The following is a 17,723-nucleotide window of genomic DNA, read 5'->3' as shown; positions in this document are numbered from 1 at the left end:
GGATTGACTGATCTTCATGTCTTAAAGTAATGATGGACTGTCGTTTCTCTTTGCTTATTTGAGTTGTTCTTGCCATAATATGAACTTGGTCTTTTATCAAATAGGGCTATCTTCTGTGTACCCTCCATACCTTGTCACAACACAACTGATTGGCTCAAACGCATTAAGAAGGAAAGAAATTCCACAAAGTCACACCTGTTAATGGAAATGCATTCCAGGTGTGTGCAAAGCTGTCATCAACGCAAAGGGTGGCTACTTTGAAGAATCACAAATATATTTTGATTTGCTTAACACTTTTTTGGTTACTACATGATTCCATATGTGTTATTTCATAGTTTTGATGTCTTGACCAATATACTAAACTGTAGAAAATAACAACAAAATCACACAAAAATAATCAATGGAAATCCAATTTATCAACCCATGGAGGTCTGGATTTGGAGTCACACTCAAAATTAAAGTGGAAAACCACACTACAGGCTGATCCAACTTTGATGTAATGTCCTTAAAACAAGTCAAAATGAGGCTCAGTAGTGTGTGTGGCCTCCACGTGCCTGTATGACCTCCCTACAACGCCTGGGCATGCTCCTGATGAGGTGGCGGATGGTCTCCTGAGGGATCTCCTCCCAGACCTGGACTAAAGCATCCGCCAACTCCTGGACAGTCTGTGGTGCAACGTGGCGTTGGTGGATGGAGCGAGACATGATGTCCCAGATGTGCTCAATTAGATTCAGGTCTGGGGAACGGGCGGGCCAGTCCATAGCATCAATGCCTTCCTCTTGCAGGAACTGCTGACACACTCCAGCCACATGAGGTCTAGCATTGTCTTGCATTAGGAGGAACCCAGGGCCAACCGCACCAGCATATGGTCTCACAAGGGGTCTGAAGATCTCATCTCGGTACCTAACGGCAGTCAGGCTACCTCTGGCGAGCACATGGAGGGCTGTGCGGCCCCCCAAAGAAATGCCACCCCACACCATGACTGACCCACCGCCAAACCGGTCATGCTGGAGATGTTGCAGGCAGCAGAACGTTCTCCACGGCATCTTCAGACTCTGTCACGTCTGTCACATGTGCTCAGTGTGAACCTGCTTTCATCTGTGAAGAGCACAGGGCGCCAGTGGCGAATTTGCCGATCTTGGTGTTCTCTGGCAAATGCCAAACGTCCTGCACGGTGTTGGGCTATAAGCACAACCCCCACCTGTGGACGTCGGGCCCTCATACCACCCTCATGGAGTCTGTTTCTGACCGTTTGAGCAGACACATGCACATTTGTGGCCTGCTGGAGGTCATTTTGCAGGGCTCTGGCAGTGCTTCTCCTGCTCCTCCTTGCACAAGGGCGGAGGTAGCGGTCCTGCTGCTGGGTTGTTGCCCTCCTACGGCCTCCTCCATGTCTCCTGATGTACTGGCCTGTCTCCTGGTAGCGCCTCCATGCTCTGGACACTACGCTGACAGACACAGCAAACCTTCTTGCCACTCTCGCATTGATGTGCCATCCTGGATGAGCTGCACTACCTGAGCCACTTGTGTGGGTTGTAGACTCCGTCTCATGCTACCACTAGAGTGAAAGCACCGCCAGCATTCAAAAGTGACCAAAACATCAGCCAGGAAGCATAGGAACTGAGAAGTGGTCTGTGGTCACCAGCTGCAGAACCACTCCTTTATTGGGGGTGTCTTGCTAATTGCCTATAATTTCCACCTGTTGTCTATTCCATTTGCACAACAGCATGTGAAATGTATTGTCAATCAGTGTTGCTTCCTAAGTGGACAGTTTGATTTCACAGAAGTGTGATTGACTTGGAGTTACATGGTGTTGTTTAAGTGTTCCCTTTATTTTTTTGAGCAGTATATATATATAATTTCTTTTTTTTTGGGGGGGGGCATATAAGACTGTAAAAACAACAGCAAATCAGCTCCAAGTGAGTTTAATTTTGGAAATCTCCTCCAAAGTATTCCCATGGAGAATAGAGTTATACAGTGGCTTGCGAAAGTATGCACCCCACCCTTGGCATTTTTCCTATTTTGTTGCCTTACAACCTGGAATTAAAATTGATTTTTGGGGGGGTTTGTAATCATTTGATTTACACAACATGCCTACCACTTTGAAGATGCAAAATATTTTTGGGGGTGAAACAAAGAAATAAGTAACACAAAAAACTGAAAACTTGAGCATGGATAACTATTCTATAACTAATACTTTGTAGAGCCACCTTTTGCAGCAATGACAGCTGCAAGTCTCTTGGGGTATTTCTATAAGCTTGACATATCTAGCCACTGGGATTTTTGCCCATTCTTCAAGGCATAACTGCTCCAGCTCCTTCAAGTTGGATGGGTTCCACAAGTGTACAGCAATCTTTAAGTCATACCACAGCCATTCCAAGACATTTAAATGTTTCCCCTTAAACCACTCAAGTGTTGCTTTAGCAGGATGCTTCGGGTCATTGTCCTGCTGGAAGGTGAACCTCCATCCCAGTCTCAAATCTCTGGAAGACTGAAACAGGTTTCCCTCAAGATTTCCCTGTATTTAGCACCATCCATCATTCCTTAAATTTTGACCAGTTTCCCAGTCTCTGCTGATGAAAAACATCCCCACAGCATGATGCTGCCACCACCATGCTTCACTGTGGTGTTCTCGGGGTGCTGAGAGGTGTTGGGTTTGCGCCAGACAGCATTTTCCTTGATGGCCAAAAAGCTCAGTTTTAGTCTCTTCTGACCAGAGTACCTTCTTCCATATGTTTGGGGAGTTTCCCACATGCCTTTTGGCGAACACCAAACGTGTTTGCTTATTTTGTTCTTTGAGCAAGGGCTTTTTTCTGGTCACTCTTCTGTAAAGCCCAGCTCTGTGGAGTGTACGGCTTAAAGTGGTCCTATGGATAGATACGCCAATCTCCGCTGTGGAGCTTTGCAGCTCCTTCAGGGTTATGTTTGGTCTCTTTGTTGCCTCTCTGATTAATGCCCTCCTTGCCTGGTCCATGAGTTTTGGTGGGCGGCCCTCTCTTGACAGGTTTGTTGGGGTGCCATATTCTTTCCATTTTTTAATAATGGATTTAATGGTGCCCCGTGGGATGTTCAAAGTTTCTGATATTTTTTATAACACAACCCTGATTGTTACTTCTCCACAACTTTGTCCCTGACCTGTTTGAAGAGCTCCTTGGTCTTGATAGTGCTTGCTTGGTAGTGCCCCTTGCTTAGTGGTGTTGCAGACTCTGGGGCCTTTCAGAACAGGTGTATATATACTGACATTATGTGACAGATCATGTGATACTTACATTGCACACAGGTAGACTTTATTTAACTAATTATGTGACTTCTGAAGGTAATTGGTTGCACCAGATATTTTTTGGGGGCTTCATAGCGAAGGGGGTGAATACATATGCACACACCAATTTTTCAGTTTTTACTTTTTTATACTTTTTTGAAACAAGTAATTTTTTTCATTTCATTTCACCAATTTGGACTATTTTGTGTATGTCCATTACATGAAATCCAAATAAAAATCAATTTAAATTACAGGTTGTAATGAAACAAAATGGTTATAACACCAAGGAGGGTGAAAACTTATGCAAGGCACTGTATGTGATTGTAATTAAGGTTTGAAATTATTATGTTTTTGTCAAATATTATCTGTTTGGGCTTCTTGTGGTCAATTTGCAATCTAAGTGTCACATGATCTGTCACATGATCTCAGTATATATACACCAGTCTAAAAATGATTTGTAATTATGTTCCGGAACCCTGACCATCCCCTCAAGAAGACATTGGCCTGTGCCTGAAGCTAGTTGATGATCCCTGGTCTACAGTGTGTTGAGACTAGCGTATTACTAAAGACAGAACTGATGATTTACAGGGCTGGGTTCAATTCAAATTAAGGAACTGATATACATTTAAAATTCAAACATTTATAATCTTTTGAAATAAATAGGTTCTCCTTTTCAGGTTATTGAGAAGTTATTGAAAATAGATTAATTATTTTGTTTTTGCAATACTTGTGTCTACATTTTCGTTTACTTCTTGAATTGACTGTCTTCAATTGGAATTGACTCCAACCCCGATGACTTAACTCTGGTAATGACCAGATTGTTCTGATTATGGTCTTGCTGTGAGAGTGTGAGGACAAAGTAATGCAGATGACTGCAGTGATGATGATGATTAACAATAGAAAGGAACGACTATTCCTGGTGTTATGACTCCTCTTCTATAACCACGTCTTCCCGGTCATTTATCTGTCTGGCCTGCCGTATACATTTACAATACCTATTTTGTTCTCTTCTTCAGGATGAGAAGTAAGGCTGTCCTCTCAACCTGATCACGTTATGACACTAACATTGTAATTATATATTGATTGGGCTGTATGTGATAAATGGGATTGTTGAAAGGCCCTTCAGCTCTACTTTAGAATCAGATCTAGTGCACTATTCAATCTATATTGAGGAAATTCAGCTTTACATGGTGATTGAAATTTAAAGGCAATGTCCCCTCATTAGCAAAGACTGCATTCACGGTAAACGCTGCAGATGTCGGCTCAATAGGAAATTACCTTAACATGTCGCGCTATGTGTAACACCTTAGCGATAAAGATTGAATAGAGCCCCTAGTTATTCTAGAATATAATATATATAATATATATATAATATAATGTCTAGATGATTCAAGAAGTTCATTCCAGGAAGCTTACGCCTCTTTAAAGGTGTATGACCTTTTGACCTTTCACCCAGACATTCTCCTCCCTCACTTCCTGTCTCCCGTGTCACTTCTTGCCTCAGACACCCCCTCTCTGGACTCGTGTTTACAAACATGGCCGACGGCCCAGCAGCTTTGCTTTATGGGACAGTTTCCGGGCTTGTAGACGGGACACATTATGACGCTACACCTCTGTACTGACTTGTGGAGGGGACACATTGTGACGCTACACCTCTGTACTGACTTGTGGAGGGCACACATTGTGACGCTACACCTCTGTACTGACTTGTAGAGGGGACACATTGTGACGCTACACCTCTGTACTGACTTGTGGAGGGGACACATTATGACGCTACACCTCTGTACTGACTTGTGGAGGGGACACATTATGACGCTACACCTCTGTACTGACTTGTGGAGGGGACACATTATGACGCTACACCTCTGTACTGACTTGTGGAGGGGACACATTATGACGCTACACCTCTGTACTGACTTGTAGAGGGGACACATTATGACGCTACACCTCTGTACTGACTTGTGGAGGGGACACATTATGACGCTACACCTCTGTACTGACTTGTGGAGGGCACACATTATGATGCTACACCTCTGTACTGACTTGGGGAGGGGACACATTATGACGCTACACCTCTGTACTGACTTGTAGAGGGGACACATTATGACGCTACACCTCTGTACTGACTTGTAGAGGGGACACATTATGACGCTACACCTCTGTACTGACTTGTGGAGGGGACACATTATGACGCTACACCTCTGTACTGACTTGTGGAGGGGACACATTATGACGCTACACCTCTGTACTGACTTGTGGAGGGCACACATTATGACGCTACACCTCTGTACTGACTTGTGGAGGGGACACACATCATTTCTAGTTGCTGCACTAGATCGCCTCGACACCTGGCTTGTGTGCAAAACGTTGACCCTTTCTTTCCTTTCCTTTCCCTACATCCCATTTAAACCATTGATTGTTCCAAGTGTCTGTCTCTGTCTCTCTGTATCTGTCTCTATATCTGTCTCTATGTATCTGTCTCTATCTCTGTCTCTCTGTATCTGTCTCTATCTCTGTCTCTATGTATCTGTCTCTATCTCTGTCTCTATGTATCTGTCTCTATCTCTGTCTGTTTCTGTCTCTGTCTGTTTCTGTCTCTATTTCTGTCTGTTTCTGTCTTTATCTCTGTCTGTTTCTATCTCTATCTCTGTCTGTTTCTATCTCTATCTCTGTCTGTTTCTGTCTCTATTTCTGTCTGTTTCTATCTTTATCTCTGTCTGTTTCTATCTCTATCTCTGTCTGTTTCTGTCTCTATTTCTGTCTGTTTCTGTCTCTATTTCTGTCTGTTTCTATCTCTATCTCTGTCTGTTTCTATCTCTATCTCTGTCTCTGTCTCATGCCTAAAGCTCATTTTGGCCTTATTAATATTACTGTACTTTTTATGATATTGAACTAACATGATACTGAAGAGTTCCTGTACGGTCGACCATATGATGTTGTAGCATGGCCTATCTGGAGTCACCGGTCAGTCTGTCTATCTGTAGCCACCAGTCGTTTGGTCAACCATATGATGTTCTAGCATGGTCTATCTGGAGTTACCGACCTACCATATGATGTTCTAGCATGGCCTATCTGGAGTTACCGACCTACCATATGATGTTCTAGCATAGTCTATCTGGAGTTACCGACCTACCATATGATGTTCTAGCATGGTCTATCTGGAGTTACCGACCTACCATATGATGTTCTAGCATGGCCTATCTGGAGTTACCGACCTACCATATGATGTTCTAGCATGGTCTATCTGGAGTTACCGACCTACCATATGATGCTCTAGCATGGCCTATCTGGAGTTACCGACCTACCATATGATGTTCTAGCATGGTCTATCTGGAGTTACCGACCTACCATATGATGCTCTAGCATGGTCTATCTGGAGTTACCGACCTACCATATGATGTTCTAGCATAGTCTATCTGGAGTTACCGACCTACCATATGATGTTCTAGCATGGCCTATCTGGATTTACCGACCTACCATATGATGTTCTAGCATGGTGTATCTGGAGTTACCGACCTACCATATGATGTTCTAGCATGGCCTATCTGAAGTCACCGGTCTGTCTATCTGGAGTCACCGGTCTGTCTATCTGGAGTCACCGGTCTGTCTATCTGGAGTCACCGGTCTGTCTATCTGGAGTCACCGGTCTGTCTATCTGGAGTCACCGGTCTGTCTATCTGGAGTCACCAGTTGTTCGGTCGACCATATGATGTTCTCGCATGGCCTACTGGTCGGTCGTATGCTGTATCATTCCTGCTTCTAGTGTGTATGGGGTGTGATAACGACTTCATTATTCCACATTAAACCAAAACCAGCTGGAATACATAATATACAGTGGCAAGAAAAAGTATATGAACCCTTAAGGAAATTCCTGGATTTCTGCATAAATTAGTCATCAAATGTGATCTGATCTTCATCTTGGTCACAACAATAGACAAACACCGTCTGCTTAAACTATTAACACACAGACAATGATACGTTTTCATGTCTTTATTGAACACACCGTGTAAACATTCACAGTGCAGGGTGAAAAAAGTATGTGAACCCTTGGATTTAATAACTGGTTGACCCTCCTTTGGCTTCAATAACCTCAACCAAACGTTTTCTGTGGTTGCGGATCAGACCTGCACAACGGTCAGGATGAAGTTTGGACCACTCCTTTTTACAAAACTGTTTCAGTGCAGCAATATTCTTGGGATGTCTGGTGTGAACTGCTCACTTGAGGTCATGCCACAGCATCTCAATCGGGTTGAGGTCAGGACTCTGACTGGGCGTATTTTCTTTTGTTGAAGCCATTCTGTTGTTGATTTACTTCTGTTTTTTTGGTCATTGTCCTGTTGCACCCAACTTCTGTTGAGCTTCAACTGGCGGACAGATAGCCTAACGCTCTCCTGCAAAATGTCTTGATAAACTTGGGAATTCATTTTTCCGTCGATGATAGCATGCTGTCCAGGCCCTGAGGTGCTCCATCCACAATACTTTACAGTTGGGATGTGCTGTGCCTTTTTTTCTCCACACATAGTGTTGCATGTTCTGTCCACAGAATATTTTGCCAGTAGCGCTGTGGAACATCCAGGTGCACTTTGGCAAACTTCAGATGTGCAGCAATGTTTTTTTTGGACAGCAGTGGCTTCTTCTGTGGTGTCCTCCCATGAACACTATTCTTGTTTAGTGTTTTACGTATCGTAGACTCGTCAACAGAGATGTTAGCATGACCCAGAGATTTCTGTAAGTCTTTAGCTGACACTAGGATTCTTCTTCACCTCATTGAGCATTCTGCACTGTGATCTTGCATCTTTGCAGGACGGCCACTCCTAGGGAGAGTAGCAACAGTGCTTTCTTCATTTATAGACAATTTGTCTTACCATGGACTGATGAACATCAAGGCTTTTAGAGATACTTTTGTAACCCTTTCCAGCTTTATGCAAGTCAACAATTTTTAATCTTAGGTCTTCTGAGATCTCTTTTGTTCGAGGCATGGTTCACATCAGGCAATGCTTTTGTGAATAGCAAACTCACATTTTGTGAGTGTTTTTTATAGGGCAAGGCAGCTCTAACCAACATCTCCAATCTCGTCTCATTGATTGGACTCCAGGTTAGTTGACTCCTGACTCCAATTAGCTTTTGGAGAAGTCATTAGCCTAGGGGTTCACATACTTTTTCCAACCTACACTGTGAATGTTTAAATGATGTATTCAATATATACAAAAATACAATAATTTGTGTGTTATTAGTTTAAGCACACTATGTTTGTCTAGTGTGGTGACTTAGATGAAGATCAGATCAGATTTGATGACCAATTTATGCAGAAATCCAGGTAATTCTAAAGGGTTCACATACTTGTTCTTGCCACTGTGTACATAAACATATATAAATATACAGGTATATATACTTGTAATGGTTATTTCGTGTGTTGAGTTTGGATTGACCATATTAAAGCAAGCTTCAATGAATAACAAATAAGGTGAAATGAGAACTGAGTAAACTAGTGGCAAGGGCCCTTACAATGTCTCTTATTAAAGAAGGGGTTTCATGTGAACTAGGTAAGAGAGGAAGTGCATGATTATGTGAAAAACATAATTACATATTTGTCTAGAGCACAAGGTAACGAACACAGGGGGCATATTGCTGAAGTATAGACCTTCCCTGTCCATGTTGGCGATAGTAGGCTATTGTGACGCAACAAAGTTGTCCTTTGTAAAGAGATGGGCAGCAAACATACACTTGAGTCGATGGTGACTATGAGGTAGGCTAACTAGTGTTTATAATGCACTGTTTTGAATGTAATTCATCTTAAAATGTTTGTCGACATGTCTAAAGATGATGAAAACGTGAAAAATACTACTTTCTGTAAAGCTATGGCAATTTGTATTTATTTGCTAGCTTTTCTGTGATGTTATGAACTACAGAACTGGAATGTTTGTACCGGTATTTACAACAATAAACTACTTGCAGAAGGACGGGACTGTTGTTGTTTTTGTTGTTGCTTCTAAGGCCTGGATTCAATCCACAGCCAACAATGCACCTTTTAAAGGTCATTTAAGTTTGAGACGACAATGTTTATCATGAATGTAATCTACGTGAAAGGCGCATCGTCTCTGTCTGGTGAGCTGCTCTTTAATGTGCCTTGGATTGAATCCCGGCGCATAAATGGTGCACTTTAAGGCCTAGATGTAATCCGGAAGCGCATAAGAGGCACATTTGTAGTGCGTTTAAAATGTAAATGCGGATTTCCCGATTGAGCCGACATATGAAGCGTTTATTGTGAACGCAGTCTCGGCACATTGCCTTTATATAAAAGGTGTATAGCCAAAATAATGGGCGTTGGGATTGAATCCCGGCCTAAACAAATGAATGGAGGCTGAATTAAGACTCAACACTCATGGTACATGCCCAGTTTAATTCATACTGAACATTTTATATGGAACATTACATGTCGCTTTATTTAAGGCACTGGACAGATAGTGAAGTATAGAAAGAGACCCTTCCATAGACTCTCACATGCAGGTAGGGTTCAGTGCTGTCATATGTACAGCCAATCATTTTATAACAGCTTGTAACACAGAATTGTTAATGGGAATATTTGGAAACAATTTTGAAACCTTTGATTCCCAGGTCACCTCTTTCACAATGCAAACAACATAGTGTACAGACAACACTACATACTGTACATACACTTAAACAGTATTAGTGCAGCAGATACACACACACACACACACACACACCCTTAGGCACACAACACACGCACGCAGCCGCACACACAGTCTTTCTAAAGGCTAGTACTTGCAGTCTGTGGGACTCAGTTTCAAAGTTCTTTAGAATGGGTTTTTCCCCACTAGGTTTAGCAGTGGCAGTCCCAAGCCTCGCCACCAGGGGGCGCCTTTCCCTTGGAGTCAATAAGGTGTTTCCCCCAGTGGACCATGCCATCAGTTTGTGCTAGGGGAGTGTTGGGATGGGAAGAGGGTTCCATCAGATCACAGTTTCCCTAAACACCCCTATGAGACTGTGGGGGCGTTCGTGATGATCCAGGCGTGAGCCCGCCCGTGACGTCGACCTAGAACCTACTCTAGACCTGGCTCGAGACCAGGACTTGAAGCCAGACCCACCACCTTGCCTGGCCTCTAGTGGCTGCTGCTCTGCCCAGGTGAAGGTGCTGAGGTCCCCACAACTCCGCAGGTGCAGCAGGCCGGGCCTCTTCCGGAGAGGCTGGGGGAGGGTCCGGGAGGAACAGTCCAGCATGGGGGCATGGGGTCTGGAGCAGGTCCTGGGGAGGGACAGGGGCTGGGGCAGGGCTCCTGCTGGTGTCTCTGATACTGTGATCACCTGGAGAGAGAGGAGGAGAAGAGAAGAGGTTCAGTTTAAAGGGATAGTTCACCAAAATGTATCTCTTCTTGTCCCGTCTTCCTGACCTACTCATCCTTTTCACCCCCTCTCCTCCCCTCTCTCTCTCCTCATCCCCCCCTCCTTTCCTAACCATCCGGTTTCCACTTCTCTACCTGTTCTATGTAGCTGGCACAGTGTTCTATGTACTGTAGCTGATACAGTGTTCTATGTAGCTGGCACAGTGTTCTATGTAGCTGGCACAGTGTTCTATGTAGCTGACACAGTGTTCTATGTACTGTAGCTGGCACAGTGTTCTATGTACTGTAGCTGGCACAGTGTTCTATGTACTGTAGCTGGCACAGTGTTCTATGTAGCTGGCACAGTGTTCTATGTAGCTGGCACAGTGTTCTATGTAACTGGCATAGTGTTCTATGTAGCTGGCACAGTGTTCTACGTAGCTGGCACAGTGTTCTACGTAGCTGGCACAGTGTTCTACGTAACTGGCACAGTGTTCTACGGAACTGGCACAGTGTTCTACGGAACTGGCACAATGTTCTATGTAGCTGGCACAGTGTTCTATATAGCTGGCACAGTGTTCTATGTAGCTGGCACAGTGTTCTATGTAGCTGGCACAGTGTTCTATGTAGCTGGCACAGTGTTCTATGTAGCTGGCACAGTGTTCTATGTAACTGGCACAGTGTTCTATGTAGCTGGCACAGTGTTCTATGTAGCTGGCACAGTGTTCTGTGTAACTGGCACAGTGTTCTATGTAACTGGCACAGTGTTCTATGTAGCTGGCACAGTGTTCTATGTAGCCTCTATGTAGCCTAGAGGCCTTCACGCGTCCAAAAAGTTGGACTCGTTCCCGAAATGGACCTGCCGCTTTCCCATCCGGACCCAATATGCATAAATCTTTTTTTATATATATATATATAAAGACCCAGTTCCGAACGGACCCGAGGACAACTAGACCCGTCCCGTATTGACCTGGTCGGATCCAGACCCGGTCTGATCCGAGTGATGGAAGCAGCAGAAAAGCTACTTTATTAACCAGAGCTGATAAAGCGCGAGGGAGAGGAGGCAGAGCAAGGTGACGCTCTAGCAGGGGCCGTACTGTGTGTGCAGGCTACTGTTAGTGTGAGCGAGTGACACCGAGGAGGGAGGGAGAGACGAGAGACAGCAACCAACCAAGCGAGAGGGATCAAGCTGCAACATCATCTCTCAGAGCAGTCATCCCTCAGCGTCTCTATGCTGCCAAGTTGGAGTCTCTAAAGGTACCACTCAAGACGTCGTTTGGGTTACAGACGTTAGCCATGGTCCGCAGACATGACAGTAAAGAATTTCAGTAATGAAAAAAGGAAAAAAAAATAACTCATTGTGAGCTGTGTCTTGGAACGTTACCTACCGGTAGCCATGTATGTAACGTTCAGTTTTTTGTAAATGTAAATGCTAGCTAACGTTAGCTATGTATTATTTATTATTGAATATTTGAAATAATAATAATAATAATAATAATAATTGAAATATCAAGTCATGGCGGTTCTAGTAGTTATGGATTTCAAGCGCTTCCAGTGTTAGACTCCTTTAGAAACGCCCACTTCTCCTTATATGGTTCCTTTAGAAACGCCCACTTCTCCTTATATGGTTCCTTTAGAAACCCACACTTCTCCTTATATGGTTCCTTTAGAAACCCACACTTCTCCTTATATGGTTCCTTTAGAAACGCCCACTTCTCCTTATATGGTTATTTTAGAAACACCCTTTAGAAACATGCACTTTCTCATCCTACAGTTACAAATAACAACAACTCCATTCAGACTATAAAGTAGCAGTCTACCTGTTGTCTCTTGGTCATTCTAGCCTGTCCTTCTCCTTTAACTTTTAATGCCATTATTTTAATTCCATCTTCCATTGATTAGATATCTCCTAATTTTGCCCCACACGGAGGCTCTATGACTGGAGCCTATTGCCGTGTTGATGACTTATGATTGGCCAACAACAAGCTACACTCACCATGCTCCACTCTCGTGAAAAGCAAAGCACAGCAGCATAAACTGTACAATTTCTCTCACTCACTCTCTCTCTCTACTGCAGCAGTCTCATTCGGTTCTGTATGGGTCCTTCTGGATAAGTCACTTAAAATGACACGTACCGGAGACCTGTGGCAATCATATTAAATCCCACCCAGGTTCCGCTTGGGTCTCGATGTGGTCTCGGGTATTCGCATACAGGTGGTTCTGTGAAGACATCTAATGTAGCCTGTACCTGTCCTATGTAGCCTGTAACTGTTCTATGTAGCCTGCACCTGTTCTATGTAGCCTGTACCTGTCCTATGTAGCCTGTTCTATATAGCCTGTACCTGTCCTATGTAGCAAGTACCTGTCCTATGTAGCCTGTACCTGTACTATGTAGCCTGTTCTATGTAGCCAGTGCCTGTCATATGTAGCCTGTCCTATATAGCCTGTACCTGTCCTATGTAGCCTGTACCTGTCCTATGTAGCCTGTACCTGTCCTATGTAGCCTATACCTGTACCTGTTCTATGTAGCCTGTACCTCTCCTATGTAGCCTGTTCTATATAGCCTGTACCTGTCCTATGTAGCCTGTACCTGTTCTATGTAGCCTGTACCTGTCCTATGTAGAATGTACCTGTCCTATGTAGCCTGTACCTGTCCTATGTAGCCTGTACCTGTCCTATGTAGCCTGTACCTGTCCTATGTAACCTGTACCTGTTCTATGTAACCTGTACCTGTTCTATGTAGCCTGTACCTGTCCTATGTAGCCTGTACCTGTCCTATGTAGCCTGTACCTGTCCTAGATAGCCTTTACCTGTACTATGTAACCTGTACCTGTTCTATGTAACCTGTACCTGTTCTATGTAGCCTGTACCTGTCCTATGTAGCCTTTACCCGTCCTATGTAGCCTTTACCTGTCCTATGTAGCCTGTACCTGTTCTATGTAGCCTGTACCTGTCCTATGTAGCCTGTTCTATATAGCCTTTACCTGTCCTATGTAGCAAGTACCTGTCCTATGTAGCCTGTACCTGTACTATGTAGCCTGTTCTATGTAGCCAGTGCCTGTCATATGTAGCCTGTTCTATATAGCCTTTACCTGTCCTATGTAGCCTGTACCTGTCCTATGTAGCCTGTACCTGTTCTATGTAGCCTATACCTGTACCTGTTCTATGTAGCCTGTACCTCTCCTATGTAGCCTGTTCTATATAGCCTGTACCTGTCCTATGTAGCCTGTACCTGTTCTATGTAGCCTGTACCTGTCCTATGTAGCCTGTACCTGTCCTATGTAGCCTGTACCTCTCCTATGTAGCCTGTACCTGTCCTATGTAGCCTGTACCTGTCCTATGTAGCCTGTACCTGTCCTATGTAACCTGTACCTGTTCTATGTAACCTGTACCTGTTCTATGTAGCCTGTACCTGTCCTATGTAGCCTGTACCCATCCTATGTAGCCTTTACATGTTCTATGTAGCCTGTACCTGTTCTATGTAGCCTGTACCTGTTCTATGTAGCCTGTACCTGTCCTATGTAGCCTGTTCTATATAGCCTGTACCTGTCCTATGTAGCAAGTACCTGTCCTATGTAGCCTGTACCTGTACTATGTAGCCTGTTCTATGTAGCCAGTGCCTGTCATATGTAGCCTGTTCTATATAGCCTTTACCTGTCCTATGTAGCCTGCACCTGTCCTATGTAGCCTGTACCTGTTCTATGTAGCCTATACCTCTCCTATGTAGCCTGTACCTGTTCTATGTAGCCTGTACCTGTCCTATGTTTACTGTTCTATATAGCCTGTACCTGTCCTATGTAGCAAGTACCTGTCCTATGTAGCCTGTACCTGTACTATGTAGCCTGTACTATGTAGCCTGTTCTATATAGCCTTTACCTGTCCTATGTAGCCTGTACCTGTCCTATATAGCCTGTACCTGTCCTATGTAGCCTGTACCTGTCCTATGTAGCCTGTACCTGTCCTATGTAGCCTGTACCTGTCCTATGTAGCCTGTACCTGTTCTATGTAGCCTGTACCTGTTCTATGTAGCCTGTACCTCTCCTATGTAGCCTGTTCTATATAGCCTGTACCTGTCCTATGTAGCCTGTACCTGTTCTATGTAGCATGTACCTGTTCTATGTAGCCTGTACCTGTCCTATGTAGCCTGTACCTGTCCTATGTAGCCTGTACCTGTCCTATGTAGCCTGTACCTGTTCTATGTAGCCTGTACCTGTCCTATGTAGCATGTACCTGTCATATGTAGCATGTACCTGTCGTATGTAGCCTGTACCTGTTCTATGTATCCTTTCCCTGTCCTATGTAGCCTGTACCTGTTCTATGTAGCATGTACCTGTTCTATGTAGCCTGTACCTGTTCTATGTAGCCTCTACATCTAACATTTTAGTCATTTAGCAGACGCTCTTATCCAGAGTGATTTACAGTCATCTTAAGATAGCTAGGTGGGACTGTAGGTTGGTTCAGCCCCCGAAGTGACTCTTATCAACACTCTATGCCAAAGGTTTTAGATTTTCTCCTTAGAAATTCAGCATCGGCGGCAGGGTAGCCTAGTGGTTAGAGTGTTGGGCTAGTAACCGAAAGGTTGCTAGATCGAATCCCCTGAGCTGACAAGGTACAAATCTGTCCTTCTGCCCCTGAACAAGGCAGTTAACCCCACTGTTTCTAGGCCGTCATTGAAAGATAAGAATTTGTTCTTAACCAACTTGCCTAATTAAGGTAAAATAAAAAAATGATCTGTGTTATCTTGCCAACCCCCTCTTGTCACGTCTCTGGGTAGTAGAGGTTCTGTTTGTGATTACATCCTGAAGGTCTGATATCTGATTGTTGATCATTGGTCAACAACTCATATTTTGAATCCAAACAATCAGATGTTATGAAGGGTCTCAGATTCATTGTCTCTTTCTCTTATTTGTTCCTGACCTACGCTGGTGAGATACCTACACTTTCTCTCTCTGCCTCTCCCATGAGCTATGGGCCTTGTGCCATGGTTTCCTTGTCTCTCTCCCTGTCTGATCATACCTAGACTAATGCTTTGTAATGCTTGTAAGGCTTACGTTTTATGGCTTGTATGTGAATCCATTCATTTTACAATGCTATTAAATATCTGTCTTTGATATAGACACTCTCAGACCAATTCTTGCTAGTCAACACCGACTCATTGCTTAATGCTTGCTTGCATATTTTAATTGTCTTTATGGAGTCAGATAAACATTTTAATAGGCTAATTCCTTAGTCATATTACAGGTTGCATGTGAGGTATACACTGAGTATACTAAACATGAGGAACACCTTCCTCATATTGAGTTTGACCCCCCCCCCCCTTTTGCCCTCAGAACTGCCTCATTATTTGTCAGGGCATGGACTCTACAAGGTGTTGAAAAGCATTCTTTGTTGACTCTAATACTTCCCACAGTTGTGTGAAGTTGGCTGGATGTCCTTTGGGTGGTGGACCATTCTTGATACACACGGGAAACTGTGGAGTGTGAATAACCAAACCGTTTTGCAGTTCTATGTAGCCTCTACCTGGTCTATGTAGCCTCTACCTGGTCTATGTAGCCTCTACCTGGTCTATGTAGCTACAGAAATATCAAATGTACATAAGTATTCAATACACGTTAGAATCACCTTTGGCAGCGATTACAGCTGTGAGTCTTTCTGGGTAAGTCTCTAAGAGCTTTGCACACTTGGCTTGTACATTCTTTGCCCATTATACTTTTCATCATTCTTCAAGCTCTGTCATATTGGTTGTTGATCATTGCTAGACAACCATTTTCAAGTCTTGCCATAGATTTCAAAGCAGATTTAAGTTAAAACTATAACTCGGCCACTCAGCAACATTCACTGTCTTTCTTGGTAAGCAACTCCAATGTAGATTTGGCCTTGAGTATGGAGTTATTGTCCTGCTGAAAGGTGATTTCATCTCCCAGTGTGTGGTGGAAAGCAGACTGAACCAGGTTTTCCTCTAGGATTTTGCCTGTGCTTAGCTCCATTCTGTTTCTTATTTATCCTGAAAAACGACCCATTCTTTAACAATTACAATCATACCCATAACATGATCCAGCCACCACTATGCTTGAAAATATGGAGAGTGATACTCAGTAATGTGTTGTGTTTGCACCAAAGATAACCCTTAGTTCGGGACATAAAGTTAATTGCTTTACCACATTTTTTTCAGTTTTACTTTAGTGCCTTGTCGTAAACAGGATGCATGTTTTGATATATTTTTATTCTGTACAGTCTTCCTTATTTTCACTCTGTCAATTAGGTTTCTATTGTGGAGTAACTACAATGTTGTTTATCCATCCTCAGTTCTCATATCACAGCCATTAATCTCTGTAACTGTAGTAAAGTCACCATTGGCCTCATGGTGAAATCCCTGAGTGGTTTCCTTCCTCTCCTACAACTGAGTTAGGAAGGAAGCCTGTATCTTTGTAGTGACTGGCTGTATTGCTACACCATCCAAAGTGTAATTAATAACTCAAAGGGATATTCAATGTCTGCCTTTTTCATTTGTACCCATCTACCAATATGTGCCCTTCTTTGGAAAACCTACCTGGTTTTGTGTTTGAAATTCACTGCTCAACTGAGGGACCTTACAGATAATTGTATGCGTGGGGCACACAGAGTGAGTCCATGCAATTTATTATGTGACTTGTTAAGCACATGTTTACTCCTGAATTTATTTGACTAAAACATAATCATTTCAAACTTTGCTTACATTTGTATATGATCACATATACAATATTATGTGTGGGAATACTTTGGAGCAGATTTCCAAAACTAAAATCACTTGGAGCTGATTTGCTGGTGTTGTTATAGCCCGCTTTTTTTGGTGTGGGGGCGGAAATAAAAATCACCCGCGGGCCACCGGTTGGGGAACCCTTTCTACCAGTTCTATGTAGCCTCTATGTAGCTTCTTCACCAGTTCTATGTAGCCTCTATGTAGCCTCTTTACCAGTTCTATCTAGTCTCTATGTAGCCTCTTTACCTGTTCTATGTAGCCTCTATGTAGCCGCTTTACCGGTTCTATGTAGCCTCTTTACCGGTTCTATGTAGCCTCTATGTAGCCTCTATGTAGCCTCTTTACCAGTTCTATGTAGCTTCTATGTAGCCTCTTCACCAGTTCT

At 43.5% G+C, this 17,723-nt stretch overlaps 1 protein-coding gene across 1 annotated transcript in view; it reads right to left on the bottom strand.

Moving 5' to 3' along the window:
- Nucleotides 1–9,639: 9,639 nt before the first annotated feature.
- The window catches only part of LOC106570822 (protein FAM189A2), a 58,316-nt gene continuing 50,232 nt past the window's right edge, over nt 9,640–17,723 (bottom strand). The window contains exon 10 of the mRNA XM_045695328.1: nt 9,640–10,582. Within this exon, the coding sequence (XP_045551284.1) occupies nt 10,229–10,582 (354 nt within the window). The 3' untranslated portion in view covers nt 9,640–10,228. The remainder of the gene's footprint in view (nt 10,583–17,723) is intronic.

This window comes from Salmo salar, chromosome ssa15 (assembly GCF_905237065.1).
Source record: "Salmo salar chromosome ssa15, Ssal_v3.1, whole genome shotgun sequence".
Classification (NCBI taxonomy): Eukaryota; Metazoa; Chordata; class Actinopteri; order Salmoniformes; family Salmonidae; genus Salmo; species Salmo salar.
The sequence above is the reverse complement of the archived record's forward strand: the minus strand, read 5'-3'. Positions and strand labels throughout refer to the sequence as shown.